At 47.3% G+C, this 25,914-nt stretch overlaps 1 protein-coding gene across 1 annotated transcript in view; it reads left to right on the top strand.

Moving 5' to 3' along the window:
- Positions 1-21,896, top strand: part of SMAD6 (SMAD family member 6) — a 58,527-nt gene extending 36,631 nt beyond the window's left edge. The window contains exon 4 of the mRNA XM_055003084.1: positions 20,984-21,896. Within this exon, the coding sequence (XP_054859059.1) occupies positions 20,984-21,525 (542 nt within the window). The 3' untranslated portion in view covers positions 21,526-21,896. The remainder of the gene's footprint in view (positions 1-20,983) is intronic.
- Positions 21,897-25,914: the final 4,018 nt, after the last annotated feature.

Raw genomic sequence — 25,914 nt, 5'->3', positions numbered from 1 at the left:
AGGCTTTCATGGCCGGAGAACAATGGTTGTTGTGGATTTTCCGGGCTGTATAGCCGTGGTCTTGGCTTTGTAGTTCCTGACGTTTCGCCAGCAGCTGTGGCTGGCATCTTCAGAAGTGTAGCACCAAAAGACAGAGATCTCTCAGGAACTACAATGCCAAGACCACGGCTATACAGCCCAGAAAATCCACAACAACCATCTAAACTAGACTCTGTCTGGAGATGAGGGGGCGGGGCCACCGGCCATGTGACCATTTTCGCCAAGGGCGATTTAAACTTTAAAAAACTCCCCCCTTGTTCCAGCTGACCCAAAGTGACATCATTGTGCGGTCTTGAGTTCCGCCACTGAGTTCCACCACCTCTTTTCCCAGAAAAAAAGCCCTGCGTGTCACCTACTACCTGGTCCTTTTAACTGGAGATGCATGGTGTTAAACCCTGGAGCCTTCTGCATGCCAAACGGAGGCTTGACCGCTGAGCTGCTGTCCTTTCTCCTAACTGCTCTATGCTTGTGCTATTTGGTTATGGGGTTTGTGTGTTTTTTCTTCCACCGTGCAGTGCTTTGGATGGAGAGTGTGGTGTTTATACACCCTGTCGAGTCGCTGGAGAGGATTGTATTTGGTGTGCACGCTGCTGATGGGAGTCAATTGCCGAACAAATTAACAGAGAGCGTTTTACTGCTTCGTAGGCTTAAGAGATGTGTGTGTGTGTAACTAACCCTCACTTAAAGTGCATCCGGCCAATCTACGGTGTGGATCATATTTTTCAGCACACACACCCCTCCGCAGTCAAAGCCTGGGTCTTGATGAAAGCTGCTAAACCCCCTGTTTTCCTGCGGCAGAGGTGAAGTGTCCCCTCTTTTAAAGTGTCCTTGAGCCTCCCATTTGGCTGTGTTTCAATTTCCAGGAACCCCCCCCCCCCAACCCAGTAACCACCCTCCCCACGGGAGGCCAATGAATTAGAAATTGAGATATGGAAATAGTGTGAGCCCAGGACTTCCACTGCGGGGCCTCTTCGTGTGGATTGTTTATTCGAGGGAAGAGAGGCTTCCGTTTAACATCCTGCTTTGCAAAACCCTGCCTCTGCAGCCTTGACAGATCGCCTGCCTTGGCGTGCGCGTGTGAATCGGTTTGCAGCATGGCCTTCCTGGACCTTGCAACACACGAGGAGCTTGGCGGATGAATAATGGTTTAGTAAACTGGATACTGTCTCGAGAAGTCACAAGTTCCTTTCCCCAAGGTCAGGCACTTTTAAAAAGTATTTTTAAAAAATATTTCTGTAATGATGTTTTTTTTAAATGAATTACTTCATGGAACTTACTGACAAAATCAGCAAAAAGGCCAAATGTCACTCTAAAATCTGGGATGTCGTCTGAGACTCGATAAAATGGACAGAAGTGCTTCGTCGATTCCCGGAGATCAGGTGCCTTTGCTCCGCCTTCCTATTTACCCCAGGATACGGCTAGAGGCATGGAATGCCCGAATAGCCAACATGTTTCTCAGTTTAAAAGGGAAATCTGAGACAGGGTTATTTTTGGCTTTACCTGACATCCCACTAGTTTGCCCTCCTCTCTGCCCCACAACTCTTTTCTCTCCTTTTTTTACAATTTAGGTCAAATTACAACATGCCATGGCTGTTTCTTAAAGAAAACACTCTGTGCCATTTCCCCCACTGTGAAAATGAGTGGAAAATTGAATTGGCTGTGAACCCTGGAGAGTGCATGAAATGAATGAATGCCTTCTCTGATAAGGTCTCCGTGGTCAGAGAACAGCAAACCAGACCTCAGTTTGCCGATGGCCTCGATCCCAATGGGTAGTTGTCCTGAGTTGTATTCACATGAATGGTTGCTGTGGTGTGAACACACCTTGTCTTGGCTCCTAAGCAACACAAACACAGTCCCTGTTGCAGACATCTGCGGTCCCTGAAATTGTGACCCTGTGGGTCAGTGGACCTGAAGGAACAGTATGGGGAGGTAATTGGGCATCTGTGGGGTGGTGGTGGCAAAAACATCCTTTTCTTCACAGCAGGAAAACCTGTTCAATTATGGTAGCTACTGCTGTGCCAATAGAACAACACCTTTAAAGCTTGGTCTTTTATGAGAAAAGAGTTAAGTTGTGGAAGGGGGCAGATAATAATAATAATAACAACCAGGGCTCATTTTGAGGGGGAACGCGCAGGATTGCAGTTCCGGCAGTTCCCCAAAGAGGTCACATGTCAGGTGGCCCTGCCCACCTGACTCGCGGCCATTTTGGGCCTGTTTCAGCCTGGATTGGGGCTGAAATGGCCCAGATCGGGCCACTGATGGGTGGTGGATCACTCTCCTGCTCAGCAGCAGCCCGATCCTGACCATTTTGGGCCCCTTTTCAGCCATTTTCAGCCCCTTTTTGCCATTTTGAGCCCAATTTCAGTCCTGAATGGCCAGGACTGGGACCAAAACAGCCAGGATAGGTGATGTCAGGGGGTGTGGCATATGCAAATCAGTTATGCTAATGACACACTTCTGGTGGTGGCAAGGACCGTGGCATTCTGGTGGTGGCAAGGACCGTGGCATATGAAAAAGACCTCCAGCTCTTTTTCTACAAAATGACCCCTGATAACAGCATTCGTTTTTTTTTCTGGTTCGTGCCCATCTCTACTCCTGACGTGTGTGCCAATGCACAGCTGTTTGTGGTTGTCCCAAAGCAAGGTTGAGAAAGGTGATGTAAATTGTATGCATGTCGTTGCTATAGAGATGGCTGCATGAATGGTTTGGGGGGTGGCTGTTACATGTTCCACTCTGAATACATCCTACATCAGGATCTGGCAGCCTTTTAACCATGAAAGAGCCAAACAGAAAACATACAGCTTAACATAATTGATAATTGACATGTTAATCATCCACCAAGTTTCTGCAGCCCAAACCACTTGTTGTGATTCCATTATTAGGAAAGTGGTGTACACGAAGTCTCACAGTAACGATATACAGGAGCACTTGTGCAATTACTTTAATGAACTGACATAAAACTGCATGGTTTGCACTTGGATTTCTGGCAAAAGTTACTCTCTAAGACACCCTTTAGTCCCATAAAAACCTTTGCCTGCCAGTCTCTTTGCAGACTGGTTATTCAAGTACGCTCAAAGATTTCATTTTCTTGTTTCAGTGAGCCATATTTTGTTCCATCCTGAGCCATCAATGGCTCTGGAATCATTGGTGGCAGACCCCTGTCCTATATATTAAGGTTTCAGTCCATAGTTTGGACCTTGTTTAGCCACCTTAGCTGGTATTCTTTTCAGTCATCTTCACTTTGGAAAGAAGAGATGGAGATGAAGGAATACCCCTGGAGTATTGGGATGAGAAGTCCTGAATTATCAGCAACTGCACATTGGAAGCATAAGAGGTTTTCTTTAAATGGTTGGTGGGCAGATATGTAAAGTCGGGTCATTTCGTAGAAAAAGAGCTGGAGGAGCTCATTAGCATAACTAATTAGCATAACTCATTGGCATATGCCATGCCCCTTGCCATCACCAGAAGTGTGTCATTAGCATAACTGATTTGCAAATGCCACACACCCTGACATCACCTATCCTGGCTGTTTTGGACCCAATTCTGGCCATTCAGGGCCAGAATTGGGCCCAAAATGGCAAAAGGAGGCTGCAAATGGCTGAAAAGGGGCCCAAAATGGTCAAGATCGCGCCGCTGCTGAGTGGGAGAGTGATCCACCACCCATCAGAGGCCCGATCTGGGCCGTTTCGGCCCCAATCCAGGCTGAAACAGGCCCAAAATGACAGAGTCAGGTGGGCGGGGCCACCTGACATGTGACCTCTTCGGGGAACTGCATTCCTGTGCATTCCCCCTCGAAATGAGCCCTGTGTAAAGTACTTCCTAACATCCATACTGTACCCTTGGTAGGCGAGTCTTTGTCAGGGCTCTGAACTGGGTATTGTTTCTGGACAGGTGGGACCTTTTTTTGAAAACCCGCACACAGCTCCTTCCCCATGCTCACCTTGGACCTAACTGGGCATTCTCCATAAATATTTCTAGTGTAATGAAGCTAAAGGATGTTGCAGAACTCAGGACCCCATTCTTGTGCTGTCATGGGGTCTGCTTGCTAAAATTTGGCAAGAGAAACTGTGTTAGGACGGGGAGAACATAGCAGTGATTTGACTGCACTGATACCCCATCTCAGCAACCTGAGGTCCTTTAAACTGCTGGCCAACGTCCCTGAAGGAGCAAAAGTTCTGTCCCCACGCACAAGCCATGTTCCCGTGCAGTGTTTGACCAGGCAACACATCTCCACTTTCTGCTCAAGATTTGTCTGCGGGGCAATCTCCTGTTTTGCAGCAGAGTGAAAAAGCGGGATGCTTCTGTCAGACAGGCACTTTTCCGTGACTGAGCCCTTGTTTGCGTCAAAGGAAAAAGATGCGACACCTACAGATACGTCTGCACTGGGCGTGGTTTCCATCTGGAGGTTTTGTGGTAATTGACTCGGTCAGACAGAGCTGCCCTCAAGTCCCTTTTCTTCAATGCCAGCAGTCTTAAGCAGCGTGCAGACGTTTGTGGCTACTTCTTTATTATGCAAGTTTAAAGCTAAAAGAGATTTTTTAAAAAAAATTAAAAAGCTGCGATTGAGGGAACAAGTGTGTGTGTTTACTCGCTCTGCAAAATACGACTTTGTATCCCTGCAAGATGATGAAGTGTGAGGGGGGAAGGCTTGGAAGGCATTTCAAATGCAGAGAGAGGCTCCCGAGATGAAAGCCTGCTTTTCAATTATGCGCTCCCATAATGTTTTCTCATGCTAAATCATTCCAGTGTTTCGGGCATTCCTCGCATTTCTCAGGGCGCTGCTAGTTTTTATATATTGTGGTAACCTGGTGCCCCCTGCCATCCGAGTGATGTTCTTGGAAGCCGCTTGGCTCGAGCAAAAGGGAAATGGTCTCCGGACACTCAAAGCGTCTTTAGGCTGACTCAGAAAGCCGGGGACTGCACAGGGGCCAGTCTGTTCTCACTGCCAATCGGCCAGTTAGGTTTTCCGGTCCTTTTGAAATCCCTCTGCAAATACGGGAGTTGGTTTCTGCTCCCTCAGAAGCTGATACAAGAGAGACACAGTTTGAGTGATGCGATTGAAGTTGGACTGGCCTTGGTCAGGCGCAAACTGGCAAAGACAGAGCGGACGGAGAGGGGAAAATGGCCCTGGGAAAGGACCACGCCCCCCAGCCTGCCCAGCTCATCCAAAGGAAGGTGGGACGGAGGAAAGAAGAAGTTGCTTGCCTGCCCAGTGGGCCAGGCAAAGCCCCCCCCCTCATTCCTTGAAACTTGGGTGGGCTGGCTGCTGCCCTTCTGTCACTGGCTTGATCCAGCCCAGGTGTGGCGAGGCTACTGGCTCATTGGGAAAAGTCCCAGGGCCTGTAATGGCAAGTCTGCCCTTGACCAAGAAAAATTGAGAGGCAGTGTGACCCAGTGGCTACAGAATCTGGTAGACTTAGGTTCAAGTCCTGCCTCTACTATAGGTGTGCTGTGCAGTTTCAAACAAGTTGCTGTCTTTTGCTATCAATTCTTGTGGCTTGGATACAAACGAGATATTTCTGCGGGTGCATGACTTTCCATCCAGGAAGCACAATTTTCCTGCCTCCCCCTCTCAGGAAAGCCCCCTGAAATGTTGTTCCTGGGGGAGCCCTCTCCCCAAGGAATAAAATTTGGGGGGTATTTTGGACTGCCATGGGAGGGAGAGGGCAGGAAAATCACGTTTCCTTGGTAGAAAGCCTTGTACTCTCTCCCCCAGGAGTAGGATGTTGGAGTATATCGGGCTGCCATGGGGGAAGGAAAGATCCTGGGTAGAAAGCCTTCCATCCGTAGAATGTCTGGTCTGGATCCAACCCCATGTGAACAACTGTGGCCTACCTCACAGTGTGGTTAGGAGATTAAACATAGTGGAGAACATATAAGATTTTTCAGCTCCGTTGCTTCTAGTTGTGTGTACTTTTCCTGCCTCGTCAAACTTCCAAATCCTACTACCTGCAGACCTATGCTTTTGAAGGTAGGATACATTTATGTGAACTAGATTTGAGTCCGGTAGCATTTTAGAGGCCAGCAGGATTTTCAGAGTGTAAGCTTTTGAGCATCAGAAGGTGTGAAGAAGGGAGCTCTGACTCTCAGCAGCTTACACTCTGAAAATCTTGTTGGCCTCCTTTCGCCCAGCCTTTTGCTTATTTTTATTTCTTCTGTGTTGCCGCCATAATAGGTCTATACTAGTTATAAACTAGCAACATCTAGGAACAGAATATTAGCTGTCTTGAAAGTGAAACCCCCCGGAAACAGAAAAAAGAGCTTTTAAAAGAGTCCTTCTGTTTTCTCTTACCTATATTGTTTCCTTCGCTATCAGCTTTCGTTCGTTCGTTCGTTGCCTTTCCACCCAAACAAGGGGTAAACATTAAAACATTTTAGATATTGAAACATTATTTAAAATAAAGTATATATAAAATAATTAAACGGTTCAATAAAGCATAAATCATAAACACACATAACACTACCAAGGAGGAGGGCCAATAACAGCTAGGGAAGCATTAAACCTAACGAAGCATTAAAGTTTTCATCGGCTGGCGGAAGACTGTGATAGAAGGAGACAGACAAATGTCTCTGGAGAGGGCGTTCCAAAGTTTTGGTGCCATGTTAGTCTCAGATGGAGACTAACATGAAACAAGGCCTCCGAAGAAGACTAATGAGTAGGTTCATATGGAAAAAGACAGTTCTCAAGGTATGCTAGTCCCAAACCATACAGGATTTTAAAGAAGGTCCCAGATTCAAGAGATCCTAACATCTCCATATTTATTGTTTGGACCTCACTAAATATTTGGTTCATGAAAGGATTCCCTCTTCAGCCTAGTTCCCTTTTCCTGGAGATGCATTAATCGAAGAATGAACAGGGTGTGTTCCAATAAGTAACTTCAGGCCTCTGTCCGTCTGCTGCACTTTTAATATCCAGGCATCTAGACGAAATTGGCAGTTTTTCTTGATTCCCCTTTCCAACTGCTGACCACGCCCCCCCCCCAATGTTATTTCTCAGGAGTCTTTTATCCCCCAAGAGATCAGCATTTTGTGGAGATCAGCTGGTTGCTTTGAGAAGGGCCGTTTCCAGGCGGCTTACCGTCTGCCGCTCCATGCCACAACGTCGCGGCTCGTGCTGGGGCGAACGCGAAATACCGTGTTTTCTCGCGTGAGTTTTGCGTGATGTTGCGCAAAACTTGCACGAGAAAACGTGCTATTTCACGTTTTCTCCGACACAAGCCACGACGTTGCGGCATGGAGCGGCAGAAGGTAAGCCGTCTGGAAACGGCCCAGGAGGAAGCAGGAAATGTCCATTTTGCTTATAGAAAATTTAGTCTGGATCCAACCCCAAGAGCAGAGTCAAGTTTTGTTTTTCCCCCCTTATGGTACGCTCCATCTTCCCAACCAGCCCATCATGGATTAACTTCATTGGTTGGAAACCAACCAACATGGTTTACAAATGTGAGTTAACTTCACTGGTTGGAAACCTCAATTCCATTTCTGGCTACTCTTGCTTGGATTCAGCGGAAATGTTTATTTAAGGCAAAGTCGCTGAGAGGAGGTCAACAGTCCTCGGTTGCAAAATGGTGTGCTACAGAGGAGGCCAGATTTGGAGGATTTTGACGTGCCGGTGATTTAGGTTCTGTAACCCACATGGAAATGACAGGTCGGCAGCTGTCAGGAGGATGGCTGTCCCTCGGCTGTCTCTGTAAACCCCAGTTTGAGTCTTTTGTTACCATAACCATTTCTGTGTCTGGTCTGTCCAGCTGAGCTCTGCAACCTTAAGGCCTGCGTGCATGTCTTTTTAGGCCAAGACAGGATGCAGAGATTCTTAGAGGAGTCTAAGTGGGTTAGAAGCCCAATTTTGAGGTCTGTATTATCACGATCCCAGCCACTGGTGGCTGGATTTCAAGAGGCTCCGGTTTGGAGCTCTCCTTTCCCTGGCGATGCCTGTTTGTTCTCCACACACAGAGTCATTGAGGGTTCTTGTACCATTTCCTGAAGTGCAAAGTTTTATCCAGCAAAGGACGGCATGCGGATGTTTAGACCACGGAGGAAGTAAGCTCGCTGGTTTCTCAGCTCTGTATACAGAGGAGACTCTTCCAAAATAACAGACTGTAGTCTTAAGTGCCAGGAAAATTGCAAGGAGCCAAGCCCAGTCTGAGCAAATAATTGGAGATGTGGGCTGCAGGGCCTTTTTGTCTCCCAGTTCAGCATTTAACTCAAAATTTGAGGTGGGAAGCTTAAATCTGCTGACTTGAAAACTAGTAGCAGGTCAGCAGGCTGCAGCTAGGCAGTTTGGAGCGAGATTTATTTTAAAATGTTTGTTCCTTCAGCTGGCATGGGTCTTTCGGTGCAGGGGATTTGCTGAGTCGTTGGCAGGGACTGCATTCACATTTTGCTCTTCTGGAAGGCCTGGTTGGGCTAGGTTGTGTTTTTTGTGTGTTTGGGGAGCAGGCAGAGGGCTTGAACGTGGAATCCCAAGTCTGCACGAGCAGGAGTCACATCTGCTACTGGCTTCGATTTGATTGGGTTTTCTCATTCTCAAATTTTCGTAGGAGTGCCGTCCCCTGCCAGCTAGCCACCCAATGGCCAGACCCTTCCTGGGGAATTGCAGGTTGGGGGTTATTTTATCTGTCTGTCTAATCTCATTTATAGTCCGCCTTTCTCATTGAGACTCAAGGCAGGTTACATAGTGTGAGATTTGTCCAATCCAGGGCTTTTTTTCTGGGAAAAGAGGTGGTGGAACTCAGTGGGTTGCCAGCACAGGGGGCAACTCTTGGTGGGAGGTGGTGCCCCTGGTACCATATGTGCAAGCGCAAAGTGCACGCATGCTTCCAGGGCCAATGATGTCACTTTGGGTCAGCTGGAACAAGGGGGGAGTTTTTAAAAGTTTAAATCGCCCTCTGCAAAAATGGTCCCATGGCTGGTGGCCCCGCCCCCTGATCTCCAGACAGAGGGGAGTTTAGATTGCCCTCCGTGGAGGGCAATCTAAACTCCCCTCTGTCTGGAGATCAGGGGGCGAGGCCACCAGCCATGGGACCATTTTCAAGAGGTTCCGGAACTCCGTTCCACCGCGTTCCAGCTGAAAATAAGCCCTGGTCCAATCAGTATCAAGGACATTTCCATACAGTATCAAGGATATTTCCATGCAGTGTCGGGGACATTTCCATAAACGATGCCGTAGGGTAAATAAATACAAGTTTACAAAGACATAGCATTAGCAAGGATCCAATACAAAGTTGAAGAAATAAATGCCCCCTAGATTACAATGGAGCCCTTAGAGAGAGCCCTTCCTCCCCCCCCCCCCCCAATCTCCATGGCAGGAGGTTCTTCCTAATGGTATAATTACCTGCAAACATTGTGGTTCTCTGAGGCGGGGACAGCAGGAGCCAGGGACGGATTTTTTTAAAAAAATTAACTTGGAAATGCAGGCACTTTTGCAGCCACGGCCTCCCTGTTAAAGCGGAGTTTAAAATTACAGGCCTGACTGTGGCTTTCCCCCTTTTTCTCTCAGAGTTTTCGCCAAGTTGCAATTTACTTAATGAAATCCTGCTATTTAGTTCAGCGGGGATATTTTTTGCAGATGTTGATTTAACTCAACTTTAGGGGTGGGTGGGTCCCCCCCTTTTCTAAAATGCGGACCGAGAGTTTCTTGTTGTTAACAATTTCAGGATCCTCTTCCAGTTTGTTCAGTGGAAGTTGAGCTGCCCACCATCCTGTCTACGTGCCATGGGAGAGAAATGTGGTAGATTCACCAGCAACTCCCCCCCCCTCCTCACATCTTCTCTCTGTTCTCCGTTCCCCCAAAGCAATAGGAAGGCTTACAAAAATAAACCGTAGTAAATAGAAATTATCCATGTGCCATAGTCGCTGGGCTTTTCCACCCACCCTGCTGCTTCGCAACAGCAAGACAGATCAAATGTCTCCTTCCTTCTGTGTTTTCCTTCTGGCTCTGTTGGTGCAGGGGACGTTTATTTGGTTTAGCTTTGCCACCTGCCCTGTTCTAGGGCTCAGCACAGGTCACAGGAGCAGGGATATGAATGAGCCCTTGTCCAGAACATTCCCAGTTTGTCAGACAATCTGCATTTCCAAAATCGGGATGGGGGCGCTTTGTGCCAGTCACGACAGAGGTGTGGGGTTGGCTTTCAGTTTAGTGGCGGGCTAGGTCTAGGATGAGGCCTTTCTCACAGGATTAGGCTTAGGTGGGTAGCTGTGTTGGTCTGCAGTAGAAGAACAAGATTCTAGTCCAATATCGCCTTAAAGACCAACAAGAGCTCACTACAGATGCTAATTTTCTGCATTCCCCCCCTAAGCATTTCTGGCCTGCTCTAGTCAAGCTAATTACATTTTGCATTGTACTTTTGCATTCTGCCTCCTTTCTTTGCAACACCCCTCCCACCATCTGACTGGGATATAAAGGCTCAGGAATCTCCATTCCTACTTGTATCTGACGAAGGGGGCTTGATTCTCGAAAGCTGGAAATCTTGTTGGTCTTTTAAGGTGTTCCTGGACTCAAACAACAACAACATTCAATTTATATACCACCCTTCAAGACAACTTGACGCTCACTCAGAGTGGTTTACAAAGAATGTTATTATTCTCATCACCACAATCACCCTGTGAGGTGGGTGAGGCTGCGAGAGCTCTGAGAGAGCTGTGACTGACCCAAGGTCACCCAGCTGGCTTCAAGTGGAGGACTGAGGAATCAAACCTGGTTCTCCATATTATAGTCCTGCCGCTCTTAAGCACTACACCAAAGTGACAATCTTACTCTCATGTTATTATTATCCTCTTTGGGGCTCAGGATGGTTTCTTTGGTGGCAACCCCTGGATGGCAGCCTAGGCTGAAAAATGGCACTTGCTGAAGCCCCCCACCGCCCTCAGGCTTCACTACCAAGAAGGAACACGTTCTCCGGTTCCCTGGCTCCAGCCCATCTCACCATATTGTCTTGATTTGAATGTTGTTCTGCGGCATACTCTGGCCTGCTCTCGGACTTTGGTAGACATTTAGACATCCCGAACTACCATTTGCACATTGGCCGTTTCCACACGGCTTACCTTGTTCCAGAAAACAGCGAAGTCTTGCCTGAAATTGCGCGAGAAGATGCTGTTATCGCGCGAGAAGACGCTATAACAGGGTCTTCTCGTAAGATTTTGCACAAGATTTCGCTGTTTTCCGGAACAAGGTAAGCCGTGTGGAAACGGCCACTGAGGTTCAACTTCTCATCTGAGGAGGGAAGGAGTCAGAGTACTTCCGCCATTTTGATAACCCAGTGAGTGAACCAGTGAGTCATAAGTCCTGAGTGACTTTATGGGAATCTCATGTGCCCCCAGACTTACAAAAACACCCTGGTGGCTTAGGCCAAAACCTTCCGCCTAGTGCCAGAAGCAGGGTGGGGGAGATTCGTAGGGTGGTTTAACATCGAGGGGGAGACACTTGGTGACTTGGCACATGTCCTGTGGCATTCCCAGGCATAATTCTAATTCACCTGTTCCAGAACTAAGTTTTCTAAGTGATTTCTCAGGCCTGTTTCGGTTTTGACACTGGGGTTTCCATTAGAAAATACTTACATATATTGAAAGGGTTTGAGGTTTCTTTAATGTGGACATTAGTCGATGAATGTTCTTCCCTGCAACTTGTGGCTGCCGTCTTGTGAGTAGCAGAAGCTTCTGGCAGGCGCAAACGGTGCCCGCTGCCTCGGCCGCCGGAGGAAGTGGTTTGGCTGGCCAGGAACACAACTTGCACCCTCAAGATTAATTAATAACACGCCCTGGCTCCTAGCCACCTCCTGAGTCGCAGCAGAGAGATAAAGCTAACAAAAGACTACAGAGTGGAGGGAAGGAAGAGCGTAGATGGTTGTTCGGGCTGAACGGGAAGGTTAAACCGAGATGATTTATTATAAGGTGGATTCTCTTAAAAATAAGAGTGCTTAGATTTTGGAGAATGAGAGAGCTTGGACCGCTAACCTTGGAGTTAGAGTAAGCAGATTTAGTCTGCCCTGTTGTGCAGTGTGTGGCTCGGGGGCCCTCCACACTCAGTGGGTAAAATACGAGAAGCATGCAATTAAATCTCACCCCCTCCTCGCCCATCTCTCATTTGCTGCAGCGCCTTAAATATATTCAGAGATGCCACCCCGCCCAGTTCCCGTTCTGTAGGCAAGAGGGATGCTGCAGAACTCCCAGAGAAACGCTCTGGTGACTGCCCTGAAGAGGGTCCATGCCGACCCCTTTTGAATTTTGCTTAAAGCTTCATTTCAGGGATAGCTGTTAATCCTAGGTTGCCAGCTTGGAGAGCTCCCAGAATTACAACTGACCCTACAGAAGAGACCAGTTTCCTGGAGAAAATGGCTGCTTTGGAGGATGGAATTTATGGTCTCACTAGCAACAACACCCATTGTGTGAAAAAACACAACAGGATCTAGAAAACTGATTTGATGGGTTCCCCTCCTGACAGCAAGTGGGCACTTTGCAGCAGCCTGGAGGCCGGAGTGGGAGGGCGCTGAGGGGAGGCGCAGGGAGGGGTGCTCAGGCCATCAATTTGGCGGGCCCCCTGGCGGCAAGCGGGTGCTTTGCAGTGGCCACAAGACCAGAGTCACCGGCAGTGCACCTGCGCAAGGATAAAAAGTGAGTAGTCGCCAATATGGCTAGCCTTTTATATAGTAGGATACTCTCCTGGGGTCCCTCCCCTCCGCAAACAAATCCCACCCACCCCAGACTCCACCCTCAAATCTCCAGGAATTTCTCAACCCAGAGTTGGCAACTCTACCCCCACCCTGTGCTGCCTTCACATGTGAGTGAGCTAAATCTTTGTTTCCCCTGCTTTCAACTCAACCCAAGAAAATTACAAGGGGAAGCTCAGGGTCTTTGGGAAAGGGCGGAGAGAAAAGTGAGCTCAAAATTACATCGCCTTGCAGGTATGTCTATGAAGGGGTTGGCTTGTACAAACAAGCACTTTGGGGCTGTGGAAACGGAGCTCCCCAGATGCCCCAACCCAGATCGCTTGCCGGTCTGGCCTCGTGTGCAAAGGAACTGTGGGGAGGGCAACTCCAGAGGGGAGCGAATTGGTTGCTGGCCATGCCTCTTGTAAAAATTTCCACCACCAGATAACTCTTTTGCTCGCTCTCTCCGCTAGAGCTTTTAATGTAATGGCATCGTTTCAGAGGCTGGGCTTGGGAGATTTTATAGTGATGCGTTCCAGCTGCAACTTGTTCGGCTCAGGTATTTTAAGTATACCAGCTCATGAAGAAAAAAAAAAGGTCCAAAGTATTGTTGGGAGGGGAGGGTGGTTTCAGGGGCGGAGGACTATGACATTTTTTCCCTTTGGGGGTTGGAGCTGCAACTCGGTTCCATTGTCTGTCGGGGAATTTTCTTTCTTTCTCAGCCCTTTCTTAGTGAGGACGTCGAGGTAGCGACTGTGCAGAAGGCAGGACTGGATTTGCAATGCAACTTCCTGAGAATATCGAGATGTTTCGCCCTTGTTTTGTTTTGGGTTGCATTTTATCCTGCCTTTCCTCCAAGGAGGAGCTGAGTTCTCCCGTCCTCATAACAGCCCTGTGAGGTAGGCCGGGCTGCAGGAATAACTGGCCAAGGTCACCCAGCAAATTTCCTGGCAAAGAGGGGATTTGAACGGCTTGGCTTTCCTTCCTCACGCGTAGTCCCATGCTCTTAAGCCGTCCTGGAGAAGTGCTCGAAAGAAGTGTGAGATCACAGAAGCTGGTCAGGGGGCCGGAATAGGGCTGAGATGGGGTTTCATCGCCTCTTCTGACCCCATGACTTTCAAAGCTAAAAATTATTGTTTAAAGCCACAATAAATCACAAAAACGAGAACATCCAGATTCACTCAGTTGCATAATGTTTAGACAGTTTTAATGTTCTGTTTTTCTTGTGACTGAATTTATACTGCCGAGGCGCAGCACTGTAATTTTTCTTTTATTTAATGTACATGGATTCCACACAATCCTGATTCAGAAGGTTTTTGGACAGCACGCTGACCCGCAGATGGCCTCGTTCTCAAGCTGGTATCCCTTTAAAAACAGCCACGTGTTTCTGGCCCAGTTCAAAACAGATTGCGAGTGGTCAGATGGCTTGAATAAGGGGTCCAGTGTGGCTTGATTTTGGCAGGTTCCTTGCCTTTGATTTCCAGTCTCTTCCTTCCCCTGCCCCCAGTTCCCCTTTTTTAAAAAGTCACAAATTGCTTGAATTTCCTTTCAGGAAGCACGCTTATGCCAAGTTGTTGCCCCCCTCCTTCCAGCACTGAATGTTGATTTGGATCTCAAGTGGGCAGGAGACCCAGATGCTAGCCTAGACTGGGGTGGGCAGGGTGCGCATTGTGCATGCTTAACTATCTGGCTGGAGTGAGTTGCAAACCAAGACCAGTCTAGAAAAGAGCAAGAGTCCAGTAGCACCTATAAGACTAACCAAATGTATGGTAAGGTGTGAGCTTTCGTGAGCCACAGCTCACTTCTTCAGATACAGCTAGAATGTGAGTCTTTCTGTCCTTATATCTTGGAGAGTGGAGTGATTAAGCCAATGATAATAGCTGGTGAATAACAATAGCAGCGTGAATAGGGTGGGTATGCAGAGGGGTAGTGGATATGGAGAAAGTAGCATTGGTAATGAGACAGGAAGCCTCTGTCTTGATTCAGTCCAGGTGGATGCATTGTCTTGAGCTTCGTTAGCAGTTGCAATTCAGCAGACCATTCCAGGAAAGTAGAAGTGTGCCTGTAATGGGTCAGTTGGTTTGTAAGTAAAGAGCAGGCAGCAAAGGCTGTGGGGCGGAGGGCCGGGGGTGTAGGATGCAGCCCCAGTACCTCAGGTTTTTGCTGCTTCTGTGGCTGGAAACAAATACCTGTTTGGCATCAGACAGAAGACATGGAGCAGCCCTTTGCCCCATTCCTCCCAGCCGGTGCCTGCTTTAAGGCCAAGCTCATCTTTTCCAAGATTTGTTTGGGTGTGCTGGGAGAGAAAAGAATGGCCGCAAATCCAGATCACATTTATTTAGCCATGGGGCAGAAGTGGGTGGAGAGAGAAAGGCATGGGGGGGGGGGGGGAAACACCTTTCCCAGAAAGCTTTCCCTGGGCTTGACTCCTCTTTCAGTTCAGATTATAATCAAAAAGCGTCCAGTAGCACCTTTAAGACTAACCAACTTTACTGTAGCATAAGCTTTCGAGAATCACAGTTCTCTTCATCATGTATCTGACGAAGAGAACTGTGATTCTCGAAAGCTTATGCTACAGTAAAGTTGGTTAGTCTTAAAGGTGCTACTGGACTCTTTTCGATTTTGCTACTACAGACTAACACGGCTAACTCCTCCAGTTCAGATTAGGCTGCAGGTGAACTTGCCCCTGCCCCCCCCCACTAAGGTCCCTTATCAAAGGGGTTGTGCCATCAAGACCTTTGAACAGCTTCCTTTTGGGAGGCACAGCAACCTAACTTTGCTGCCCTCTTGAAGCAGGTGGACTTTTTTGATAGTCATTTTTATCACCATCCATATGGGGGGGAGGAGCCCTTTTTGGTCCCATCTGAGCTTTGAAGAGTCTAGCAAACCGTATCTTCTCTCCTTTCCACTCCCCAAAGCAAAGATTATTCCTCTTTGCTCAAGAATTAAACATCTTGGCAGCAAGCCCCTTTGGGGGACTTTTTAGCTTAGGAAAACAATGAGGGTGTGCGTGTAAGAGAGCAGGCAGGAAACAAAAGCATGAGCTATGTGCAGAGTTCAATAGAAGGAGTTTTGTCTACATATTCATTCATTCGTGTTACAGTATTTTTATCTGGCTTTTCCAAGCTAGCTCAAGGCATCTTCCAGAGGCTGTCAAAATCCCAGAACCCCCATGATTCTAGGAGTGATTGATGGGATTAATTGTCGAAACATGGCAGGGGAGATTCAGGTCCCAGTATTTGCTGCTGCCACTGAGCCGTGGCCCTTCCCCCAAATTCTCCCACCAGTCCCCACCAAATAATTTCAGCTTCCTGTATTTTATTGGAAAGGTTTTCCCGCCTCTTGTTTTCAAGGGAAATCCTAGAGGTTATTTTTTAAAAAAACATATGAACAACTACTTCTAATGGGTAGGTGGTAATTTGGAAGGGGCGTAAGGAAAACTCAATTGTTCCCTGACTCCAGAGTTTATAGACGAAAGACCCCACCTGCAAGTAGCTCCGGTGTAATTGATGTGACTTGGAAGAACCAGGCACGCAAGGTGTGGGGAAGTGGCATGAGAGTAAGTTGGGTACGGTGTTAAGCATTCATGCCACCTCTCCCTCTCCCTCACCTGCCCCCTTTGGCCCTTCTCCAGGGCCTACATAAACCTGCTGGTAACTGGAACACAGCTTTTTAACATAGGTGTGGTTGTGTTGGAGATGAGTCAGGGGCTAGTGGACCAGTGATGGGGGCTTGTGCCGAGTGTGTAACTCAGGGCTGCTCAGTACCCAACTGATCTTGCTGATCTGCAGCCCACCAGAGCAGCAGCTTCTCTTCCATCCTTGTTATGCTTCTAGCTTCCTGATCTTGTCAGATCTCAGAAGCTAAGCAGAATCAGCCTAGGTTAGTAATTGGATGGGAGACCATCAATGAAGACCAGGGTTGCAGAGGCAGGCAATGGCAAACCACCTCTGATAGTCTCTCACCAAGAAAACCCCATCAGGGGTCGCCATATGTCAACTATGACTCGAGGGCAGGGTTTTATTCATCCAACCTGTACATTATTTACCTGGCATTGTATCTGCCTGGGTCTTCTGGAATTCTGGCTTTGTCTCACTGGACTAGCAGACATAGAGGAGTCCACCCAATCACTGAGCAGTCCTGTCTTCTGCAGATCACTTTTTTAGCCTGATCCCCGTCCTTGAGATAACCTGTGATGGATATGTCCATGCAGCACCAATCTGTGGTTCCACAGTAGATGCTTGGACTTGGTCCTTACGAAGAAACTCCACGTGCACTAAAAAGTCTTGTGTTGTGCAGCTCACTTGGTCTTCTGCTAAAATATCCCTTTGTGCATTCAGTGGGCCCTAGCTCAAACAGTGGTTTTAGCGAGAGAGAAAGCACACTCCACGGCAGAGACCATCTACTGTACACAGAATTCGTTCATAGGCACCAAGCCACGGTATGGACCATTGCTGTAGAGAAGCGCAAGGGACGGAGATTGCCCCAAAGTATTTGCCTAGCAGGCAGGCTGGGGAAGAAAGGCTTTCTAAAAAATGCGTGTAAAAAAAACCCACACGTTTTTCCTATAACCGCTGTTCACAAGTATCTCTGCGAAAGGATTTGCGTGATCCACAGGCATGGAACTTTTCTCCTGTAACAGCAAGATTCTTAGATCCTCATACTGTGTGCCAGAGGATTGGGAAGGGGGGGGGCTTAATTCTCTACCTTTCCCCTATAAAACTGTATAGCTGAGAAGCAAGTGAAACTCTTTAACAAAGCAATGCAAGCCCGGGATTGTTCCCTGGGCCAGCAAGATCTGTTTCCCCTGCCAGCGTAATTTGAGAATGAAAAAGGAAAGGGGGGAGGGAGAGGGAGAGGGCCTCTGTTTTAGAAATCTGGTGAGTCAATAGAGTCGCTCAAACCAGATGATGGCATCAGCCTGTGTGTGAGTTAATCGGAGCTGACGGCACGAAGGCAAGCAGGGTCGGGAGGCCACTGTCTTGTGATAGACTGTCAGGGAGCTGAATACCAGCCGGAGACGCCAACTTTGGCTGGAGCCGAAAAGACCAAGTCCATACAGGCAGCAGCATGTGTGGCGATGGTTGCTTTCCGATGTTCAGGTTGCTTACTCAGTTAAGCGTGGCACTTTGAGCATCAGTGCACCAGCCCAAGGGATGCATTCAGAGCTCAGCCCACTTGGGAAGGTTCGGAATCGAGCCTCGACGCTTTAGATCCCTGAAGGAACTAATTTTGGACCCCGTGTGCAAATCCTTTGTCCAGTATTTTAGTTTGCTTGCCTGGCATATTTCCCTGGCTGGCTTTCTGTCTCTGCTGCCGTTAAAAAGGAAACAATGCCAAACAAAGAAACAGATTGTCTCCTTGTCTCCTCTGTGAAGGGACATTGAAAAAGGTTGTCCGACTGTGGGATTCTTCAAAAGCTGCAACTGACCAGCAAGAGCCTTGTGCACTGGACGTTCATGTCAGCCTGGAGTTGTTTGCATGGGCCCTGTTGGCAGCCTCTGACCCCACCCCAGAAGCTCACTTGAAACGCAACCCCTTGCCATGTGAGGGGACTGGCCTTAGCAAACATGAGCACCGAGTGTGAGGTTGTGTGGGTATCTGGGGCATGAAGCAGGTTCCTCACGGGTTGTATTGCAAGGGGAGCGCTTAGGCCCCCTAGAGCATATGCAGAAGGGAGGTAACTAGGGCATGTGACATTAGTGTTTGAATTTAAAAGGCAGAAAGGAAGGTTGTGGATTGTCCAGGCCTGCCTGGCGTAAATACGAAGAGTCTGGCCTTCTTCGGTCCTTGCCTGGTCCTCAAAGCAGGATCTTCTTCCCGCTGCTGCTGGTTCAATTCCAGCCTGGGTCTAGAGCAGGGGTGGGGAACATCCGGCCCAGAGGCCAGATACGGCCCACAAAATCATTTTGTCTGCCAGTGGGCCCAGCAGCTCCAGCGCTGATGGGGAGATGCCATGGAGAGAAACCGAGCACAAACGCAGCGAGCGGATCCCTCAATCCCCCCTCCCTCCTCTCCCACTTGGCCGGGGTGGTGGTGGTGTTTCTGCGTGATGACGTCATTTCCGGGAGTGACGTCGTCACATGCTCGGGAGAAAGGGCACTTCCCATGCGTGACAGAACATAAGATCAAGGAAAAGGCTTTCTACCACCTTAACGATATGGCCCACAAATGATGTTATAAATATCCTAATTGGCCCTTGGCAGAAAAAAGGTTCCCCACCCCTGGTCTAGAGGAAGCATTGTATAACGTTCAATGGCACTTCTAAAGTTTGGGCTTTTGTTTGAGTTTTTGAGTTGAGTGAGCTGCTAATCAGGTTTGCCTTAGGTAGCATCGTGGGATGAAGCCGCTTCAATGGAGCTAAAATAAGTTTTCAGAGGTCTTGTAAAGTATTAGGCATTGGTGTTTAGGATGAGAGTGGTTCTTCGGTGACTGAAGCGAACCCAAAAGAGGTGGTGGAACTCAGTGAGTTGCCCTCAGAGAAAATGGTCTCATGGCTGGTGGCCCCGCCCCCGATCGTCAGACAGAGGGGAGTTTAGATTGCCCTCCGTGCCAATCAGCAGAGCGGAGGGCAATCTAAACTCCCCTCTGTCTGGAGATCAGGGGGCGGGGCCACCAGCCATGTGACCTTTTTCAAGAGGTTCTGGAACTCCGTTCCCCTGCGTTCCCCCTGAAAAAAAGCCCTGCCCTGTTGAAATTCAGTCCCTGAGAGTAATGGAAGGAAAAGGGAGAAAGAGGCCCTCTCCTTTAAGCCCAAGTACTCACTGGAAACTGGTTTCATCCTGTTGAAAGTCTAGGTCGGTGATACTTGCTCGGGGGGCTAAGTGGCCACAAGTGGCTCTTTGGCATGCTGCCTGTGGCTCTTCTGAGCTATTCCTCAGCGCAGCACCTGCCCCATGGTTCAGGATCATGGGCAAGGCCCTCTCCTGCTGGGGACTGTGGTTGGCCATTCGGTGCCACCTTGAAGCAGCCGCTGCTGGAGGAACGGATAAGCTGCAAGCTTCCCTGAGGTACAGGCCTCATGCCAGGGCTGGAAATAACCATGGCCCTTTGGGGGGATGGTAATAGTTGATGTGGCTCACTGCAACCCGCAGAGCGAGTCCCTCTCGTTTATGGATCTCACACCCAGAATGGACTTTGAATAAATAGTGTTTGTGTAATACCAGTAGGGTTGCCAGCTCCAAGTTAGGAAATTCCTGGAGATTTGGGGGGTGGAGAAAGCAGGGTTTGGGGAGGGAAAGGATCTCAGCAGGGTGTAATTCCGTAGAATCTACCAGGGGTCATTTTGCAGAAAAAGAGCTGAAGGAACTCATTTGCATAACTCATCAGCATATGCCACGCCCCTTGACATCACTGGAAATGTTTCATTAGCGTGACTGATTTGCATATGCCACACCCCCTTGTATTACCTGTCCTGGCTGTTTTGGATCCAATCCTGGCCATTCAGGGCTGAAATTGGGCCCAAAATGGCAAAAAGGGGCTGAAAATGGCTGAAAAGGGGCCCAAAATGGTCAGGATCAGGCCGCTGCTGAGCGGGAGAGTGATCCACCACCGTCAGAGGCCCGATCCAGGCCATTTCGGCCCCAATCCAGGCTGAAACGTGCTCAAAATGGCCGAGAGTCAGGTGGGCGGGGCTACCTGTCATGTGACCTCTTTGGGGAACAGCTGGAATTGCGTTCCTGTACGTTCCCCCTTGAAATGAGCCCTGGAATCTACCCTCCAAAGTAGCCATATTCTCCAGGGGAATCGGGCTGAATCCACACAACCCGGCACGTCCCAGCATTGCGCTAAACTTCTGGAAGTACAGTGATTTCTGACTCATCGCGAACAAGTCAAAAATTGCGCTAGAAAGACGCTATACTTCCAGAAGTTTAGCGAAAGTTTAGCGCAACACCAGGACGTATGGATTCAGCCCTGATATCTGTGGCCTGGAGATCAGTTGTAATTCCTGGAGGCTGGTAGCCCTAAATACCAGTGATGTTTGAGAAACAGACCTTCATTTGGTGTAGTCAGTTTGGTGTAGTTGTGAAGAGCAGCAGAACTCTAATCTGGAGAACCAGGATTGATTTCTCAGTCCTCTGCTTGAAGTTAGCTGGGTGACCTTGGGTCAGTCACAGCTCTCTCAGAGCTTTCTCAGCCCACCCACCTCACAGGGTGATTGTCGTGAGGATAATAATAACACACTTTGTAAACCACTTTGAGTGGGCATTAAGCTGTCCTGAAGGGCAGTATATAAGTTGAATGTTGTTGTTGTTACTATTATTGCTGTTTTTAAATGCCCTTTTTGTGTCTCCTTTTCTTAGATGCAAGCATATCACCGGACATGATTAAACAAAGCCACTGGTGCAACGTTGCCTACTGGGAGCATCGGACTCGTGTGGGACGCCTCTATACCGTGTACGAACAATCTGTCAGTATATTTTATGACCTACCTCAAGGAAACGGCTTCTGCCTCGGACAGCTTAACCTGGAGAACAGGAATGAGACTGTCCGGAGGACTCGAAGTAAAATCGGCTATGGGATTTTGCTCAGCAAAGAACCAGACGGCGTGTGGGCGTACAACCGCAGCGAACACCCGATTTTCGTCAACTCCCCAACGCTGGACATTCCCAACTGTCGGACTCTGATTGTGCGCAAAGTGATGCCGGGCTACTCGATCAAGGTTTTTGATTATGAGAAGTCTTGTCTCTTACAGCACACCACTGACTTGGAGTACCCAGATGGGCCTTATGACCCAAACAGCGTCCGGATTAGTTTTGCCAAAGGATGGGGACCTTGCTACTCGAGACAGTTCATCACTTCTTGCCCGTGTTGGCTAGAAATTTTGCTCCGCAACAACAGATAGCTGTTGGCCTTTGAGGAGGAGAGCCGCCACAGAATACAGACAGTCACCAAATATCATCTACCTAGATTTAATATAAAGTTTTATATATTATATGAAAATATATATTATACTTGTAATTATGGAGTCATTTTTACAATGTAATTATTTATGTATGGTGCAATGTGTATATGGACAAAAAACGGAAAATGCACTTTGGCTTATAAGTCTTTTTCAATACAGATTTTTTTAAAAAGAGGGGAAAAAACTATACAGCAAATATTGGAATAGCACCATAATATAGCTGTATAGTTTTTTTAAAAAAAAAGACAAATACCCAGACAAAAAGCTAATACCAGTCACTCACTCATTGATAATAAAGTATTTGCATTATAGCTGTTCCCCCAATCGTCTGTTTTTGTAAAGAAAGCAAAATGACAAAAAGTGGACTGTTCTCATGATCATAAGAAAATTTCTCAGCTATGAAGCCTCCAGCATTCTGGAATGATACAAAGAGGTCCCAAAGCAAGAATTGAGTGTTTGCATCTCTGGCAATTCCTCCCCCACCCAACCCCACCCCCAACCTTTTACCTAGGCTTTCGTTCTCCTCAAATTATTCCTGTTTTTGAATGCATCATAGAGAATCCAGCCAACTGCATTTCTCAGCAAAGCAAATCTAAAGTTTGCCATAGCCAGCTTTTCTCAGCTTCCCACCCATCTGATCTAATCATTTTATGGATGTAAAATGTTGACCATTTAAACGACAAGGACTTGTTTACTGTTTTATATCTTTAATGGTTTTCCAAGGCATGCTCTATCTTTACTGGTTACACGTTTAAACATTTTCCAGGTCTTGGGAAACTGGCAAAGGGTTACCTGTGTATTCCAGGACTATCTGCGCTTGCAGAATGTGTGGTTTCCAGGACTAGATTTAACGGCTGGTAGCTGAGCACAGTAACTTGTTAATTTCTCTTAACAAAAAACGGTAGCAGGGCTGGTAGTACGACAGAATGTGTTTGTAGGTTTGATAGAGAGTGAGTGTGTGAATGCTTAAAAATTTGAACAATCCAGTATCTAATCGTTTGAATGGTTGCTTTATTAAAAGAAATTTATGTTCCTGGACATTGTGGCTCAAAAAAGTGTTTTTTGCTGCTACAGGTAAAGAAGTAGCACTAGTTAGAGAGGAGCGATTCTGGCATGCCCCAGTACAACCTCTGCTATAGCAGATCTTTTGACTTAAAGAGCTAAGTGCTTGCGTCTGTTCTCAAATACCTGCCTCGCGTTCTTCAGAGCTAGGGGAAATGCTGATTTCTCTGTTCATTGTGAGAGGAGGGGCTGCTGTAACCCCAACTCTTGATCACTTCTTGGCCGAATCCACACTTAACGGCATAGCGCTAAGCAGGTGGAGTGAGAGCATCTTTCTGGCGTGATTTATGACGTCATCGCACCATGATGCCGCTCTCGTGGCGCGATGACATCATAAAATGCGCCAGAAAGACGCTCTCACTCCGCCTGCTTAGTGCGGTGCCGGGTGAGTGTGGATTCGGCCCTTGTCCTGCCTTTTCCTTTCTCCCCACCTCCAACTTAACCTGGAACACGCTAGAAACTATACAGCTTCAGTTAGATGCATAACACCGTCTTTTTAATGTGACCTTTGAAAATTATGGACATCAGAAAATATGAACTATTGAGCTTTACACGATAATATGGAAGTGTCCAAGTATTGCAAGTCGAAAAAGTCTGGTGGCTTTCCTGTATTGATGTTCTCCTTGAAGACTTTGAAGACTTATGAATCACTGTGTGTTTGGTAGCATTAAAATACCAGTTACCATTGCCCAGGTACAGGTGATAGGAACATTTGGAATCTAAGGAAACCTACTACTAAAGCCTAAACCTTGCCACAAATACTGTTTCAAAACCAAACCTGGGTTTCTTAGTGGCTCTACAATTAGGCCACTGTACTTCTTGAGCTATATATCTCAGTTCCAAAATGGATTTCTAAGTAGCTTTTGAAACAAATAAAAATCGAAAGCCCTTGTAAGCTGGATAACGAATTCTGGGGCTAAGGATAAAGCAGAATGCAAGTCCACATTTGATTCTTTGCCCAAGTGTATGTTCTTAAGAAAACTGTCTAAAAGTCCTGTGTATGTTAGGAATGGGTGGTGGCTGAGCAGTTACAGAAATACCTGGATGACACATTGGATCCGGTTCTGTCTGGAGTCAGGCTTGGCTTTGGGGCAGAGATGGCTTTAGTAGCTCTAGTGGACAATCTCCATGTATGGGTAGAGAAGGAAAGTGCCTCCTTAGTGCTTCTTCTGGACCTTTTGACCCCCTGTGATACGGTGTATCACTTGCTACTATAAGAGTGTTTGAGGTCAGATATAGGGGTTGGAGTCCTGTTGAATTGGTTGGTTGCAAGATGACGGCAAGAGATGAGGAATCGGCTGCACAGCATTTGCTGTGGGGAGTGTCCTTTAATGAGGTCATCTGGAGTTTTAGTGTCATCGGTATGCCAGTGGATATTGAACCAGATTCTGCTGTCTCTACCCCGGGCCAGCATCTAACTGTGGCCCTTAAGCAGCTAAGAGAATATAGTGAAGTTAAATCCTGACAAGACGGAAATGATACTGGCCGATAAACCATGTGTTTTGGAAAAGGGTCTTACGTTCCATGTTAGAGGAGGATCAGCTTTCTTTGATAGATGCTGTGAAGAGCTTGTGAGTCCTGGTGGACCCAGCTTTGTTAATGAAGAAAGAGTAGCCAAAGTTGTTTCTAACCACCTATAGTTGGCCCATAGACTTTCCCCTCTGGCCGTTTTGGTCCATATTCTTGAAGCTTGACTTTTGTAATGTACTCTACATGGGGTTGCCCTTGAAGATGATTCAGAAACTGCAGTGGATGGAAAATGTGGCAGCCCGTCTGTTAGCAGGGCAGGCTGCAGGGATCATATAGCACCTGGCTTGCCGTTTTTGGTTTCCAAGTCCAATTCAAGAAGCTTAACTTTAATGTGCTTTATGTGCTGGGCCTATGACTTGGACCATCTCTGCCAATATGAGCCCTTGTGGCACCATTGCTCAGCACAGCTGCACCTGCTGGTTATCCCAAATCCTACGAGGCCGCATTTTGTGGCTGTCCACTTGTGAGTTTCCTCTGTAGCTGCTCAAGCAATTCATTGGTTTGTTTAGGAAATTTATATGTCACCTCTCCGTGGCCCTGCTTGAGGTGGCTTGCAAGAAAAAAACAATACCCTAAAATCACAAAAACATCACAAACGGTCAAGATAAAAATAAAACAAGCCAATTAGAACAGCATAAAACCACCACAACACACCTTCCAGAACAAATTAGGAGGATATTGTCGCGTAGTTTTCTAAGGGATGCAAGACCTAAAGAGAGTCTTAATGGCTTCTGGAGAGCAAGAGTCCAGTAGCACCTATAAGACTAACAAAATTGGTGGTAGGGTGTGAGTTTTCATGAGTCACAGCTCACTTCTTCAGATACCGAGTGAGCTAAAGAAGAAGTGAGCTGTAACTCACGAAAGCTCATACCCTACCACTAATTTTGTTAGTCTTATAGGTGCTACTGGACTCTTGCTCTTTTCTACTGCTACAGACAGACTAGCATAGCTACCTATCTTGATCTATCTTAATGACATCTGTAGTTCATTTTTTAAATCAGAGGAAGGGAATATTATTTACAAAGTTTTTACTGGCACTTTTAATAGTTGGATGTTGGTTGTCCAGCTTGCAAGAACATCGAAGTTGGAATTATCAGGCGTGGGGATGGTCCTTTGAAGGATAAAACTTGAAGCTTGGATGTAGTAAAATTCTACACATTACCTTTTTGAGATTAAATACAGTGTTGTTCTATTTTGTAAGGAGTTTATATAGTTCATTTTTTATGTACATAATTTAAGGTTTCCCCATTTAAAAGATGGCTGTATGTATATTTCACCTAACTGAAGGTGTGCATTTCTGCGTTTCTGGTTCCCTGGAATCATACCTGTAGTTCCTTTGCTCATATTGACTAATATTCTCAACAAGGGGTTCCCAGCATGGTGCCCCAGGTTGCCATGGCACCTGCCAGCACCATTCCTGGTATCCACCACGTGTTTTTAGAAAGTGGACGGAGCCAGATGGGGTTTTGCCCAGCAGGCATCTGACTGCCCATTGGAGATCTGATTGGCTGTGCAGAGTTTTTAAAAAGTTGCTTCAGGATCTTCACTGTGTGGCTGAAGGTAAGCTGCTTGAATGCAAGAAAATATTGTTAAAATATGAAATCCAAAAGAGTCCAGTAGCACCTTTAAGACTAACCAATTTTATTGTAGCATAAGCTTTCGAAAATGAAGTTCTCTTCATCAGATGCATGGAACAGAAACTGGTCAAATATAGAAGAGGAGGGGGGAGAAGGGGAG

The sequence above is a fragment of the Eublepharis macularius genome, chromosome 18 (assembly GCF_028583425.1).
Source record: "Eublepharis macularius isolate TG4126 chromosome 18, MPM_Emac_v1.0, whole genome shotgun sequence".
Classification (NCBI taxonomy): Eukaryota; Metazoa; Chordata; class Lepidosauria; order Squamata; family Eublepharidae; genus Eublepharis; species Eublepharis macularius.
This window is presented reverse-complemented; position numbering and strand designations above follow the sequence as displayed.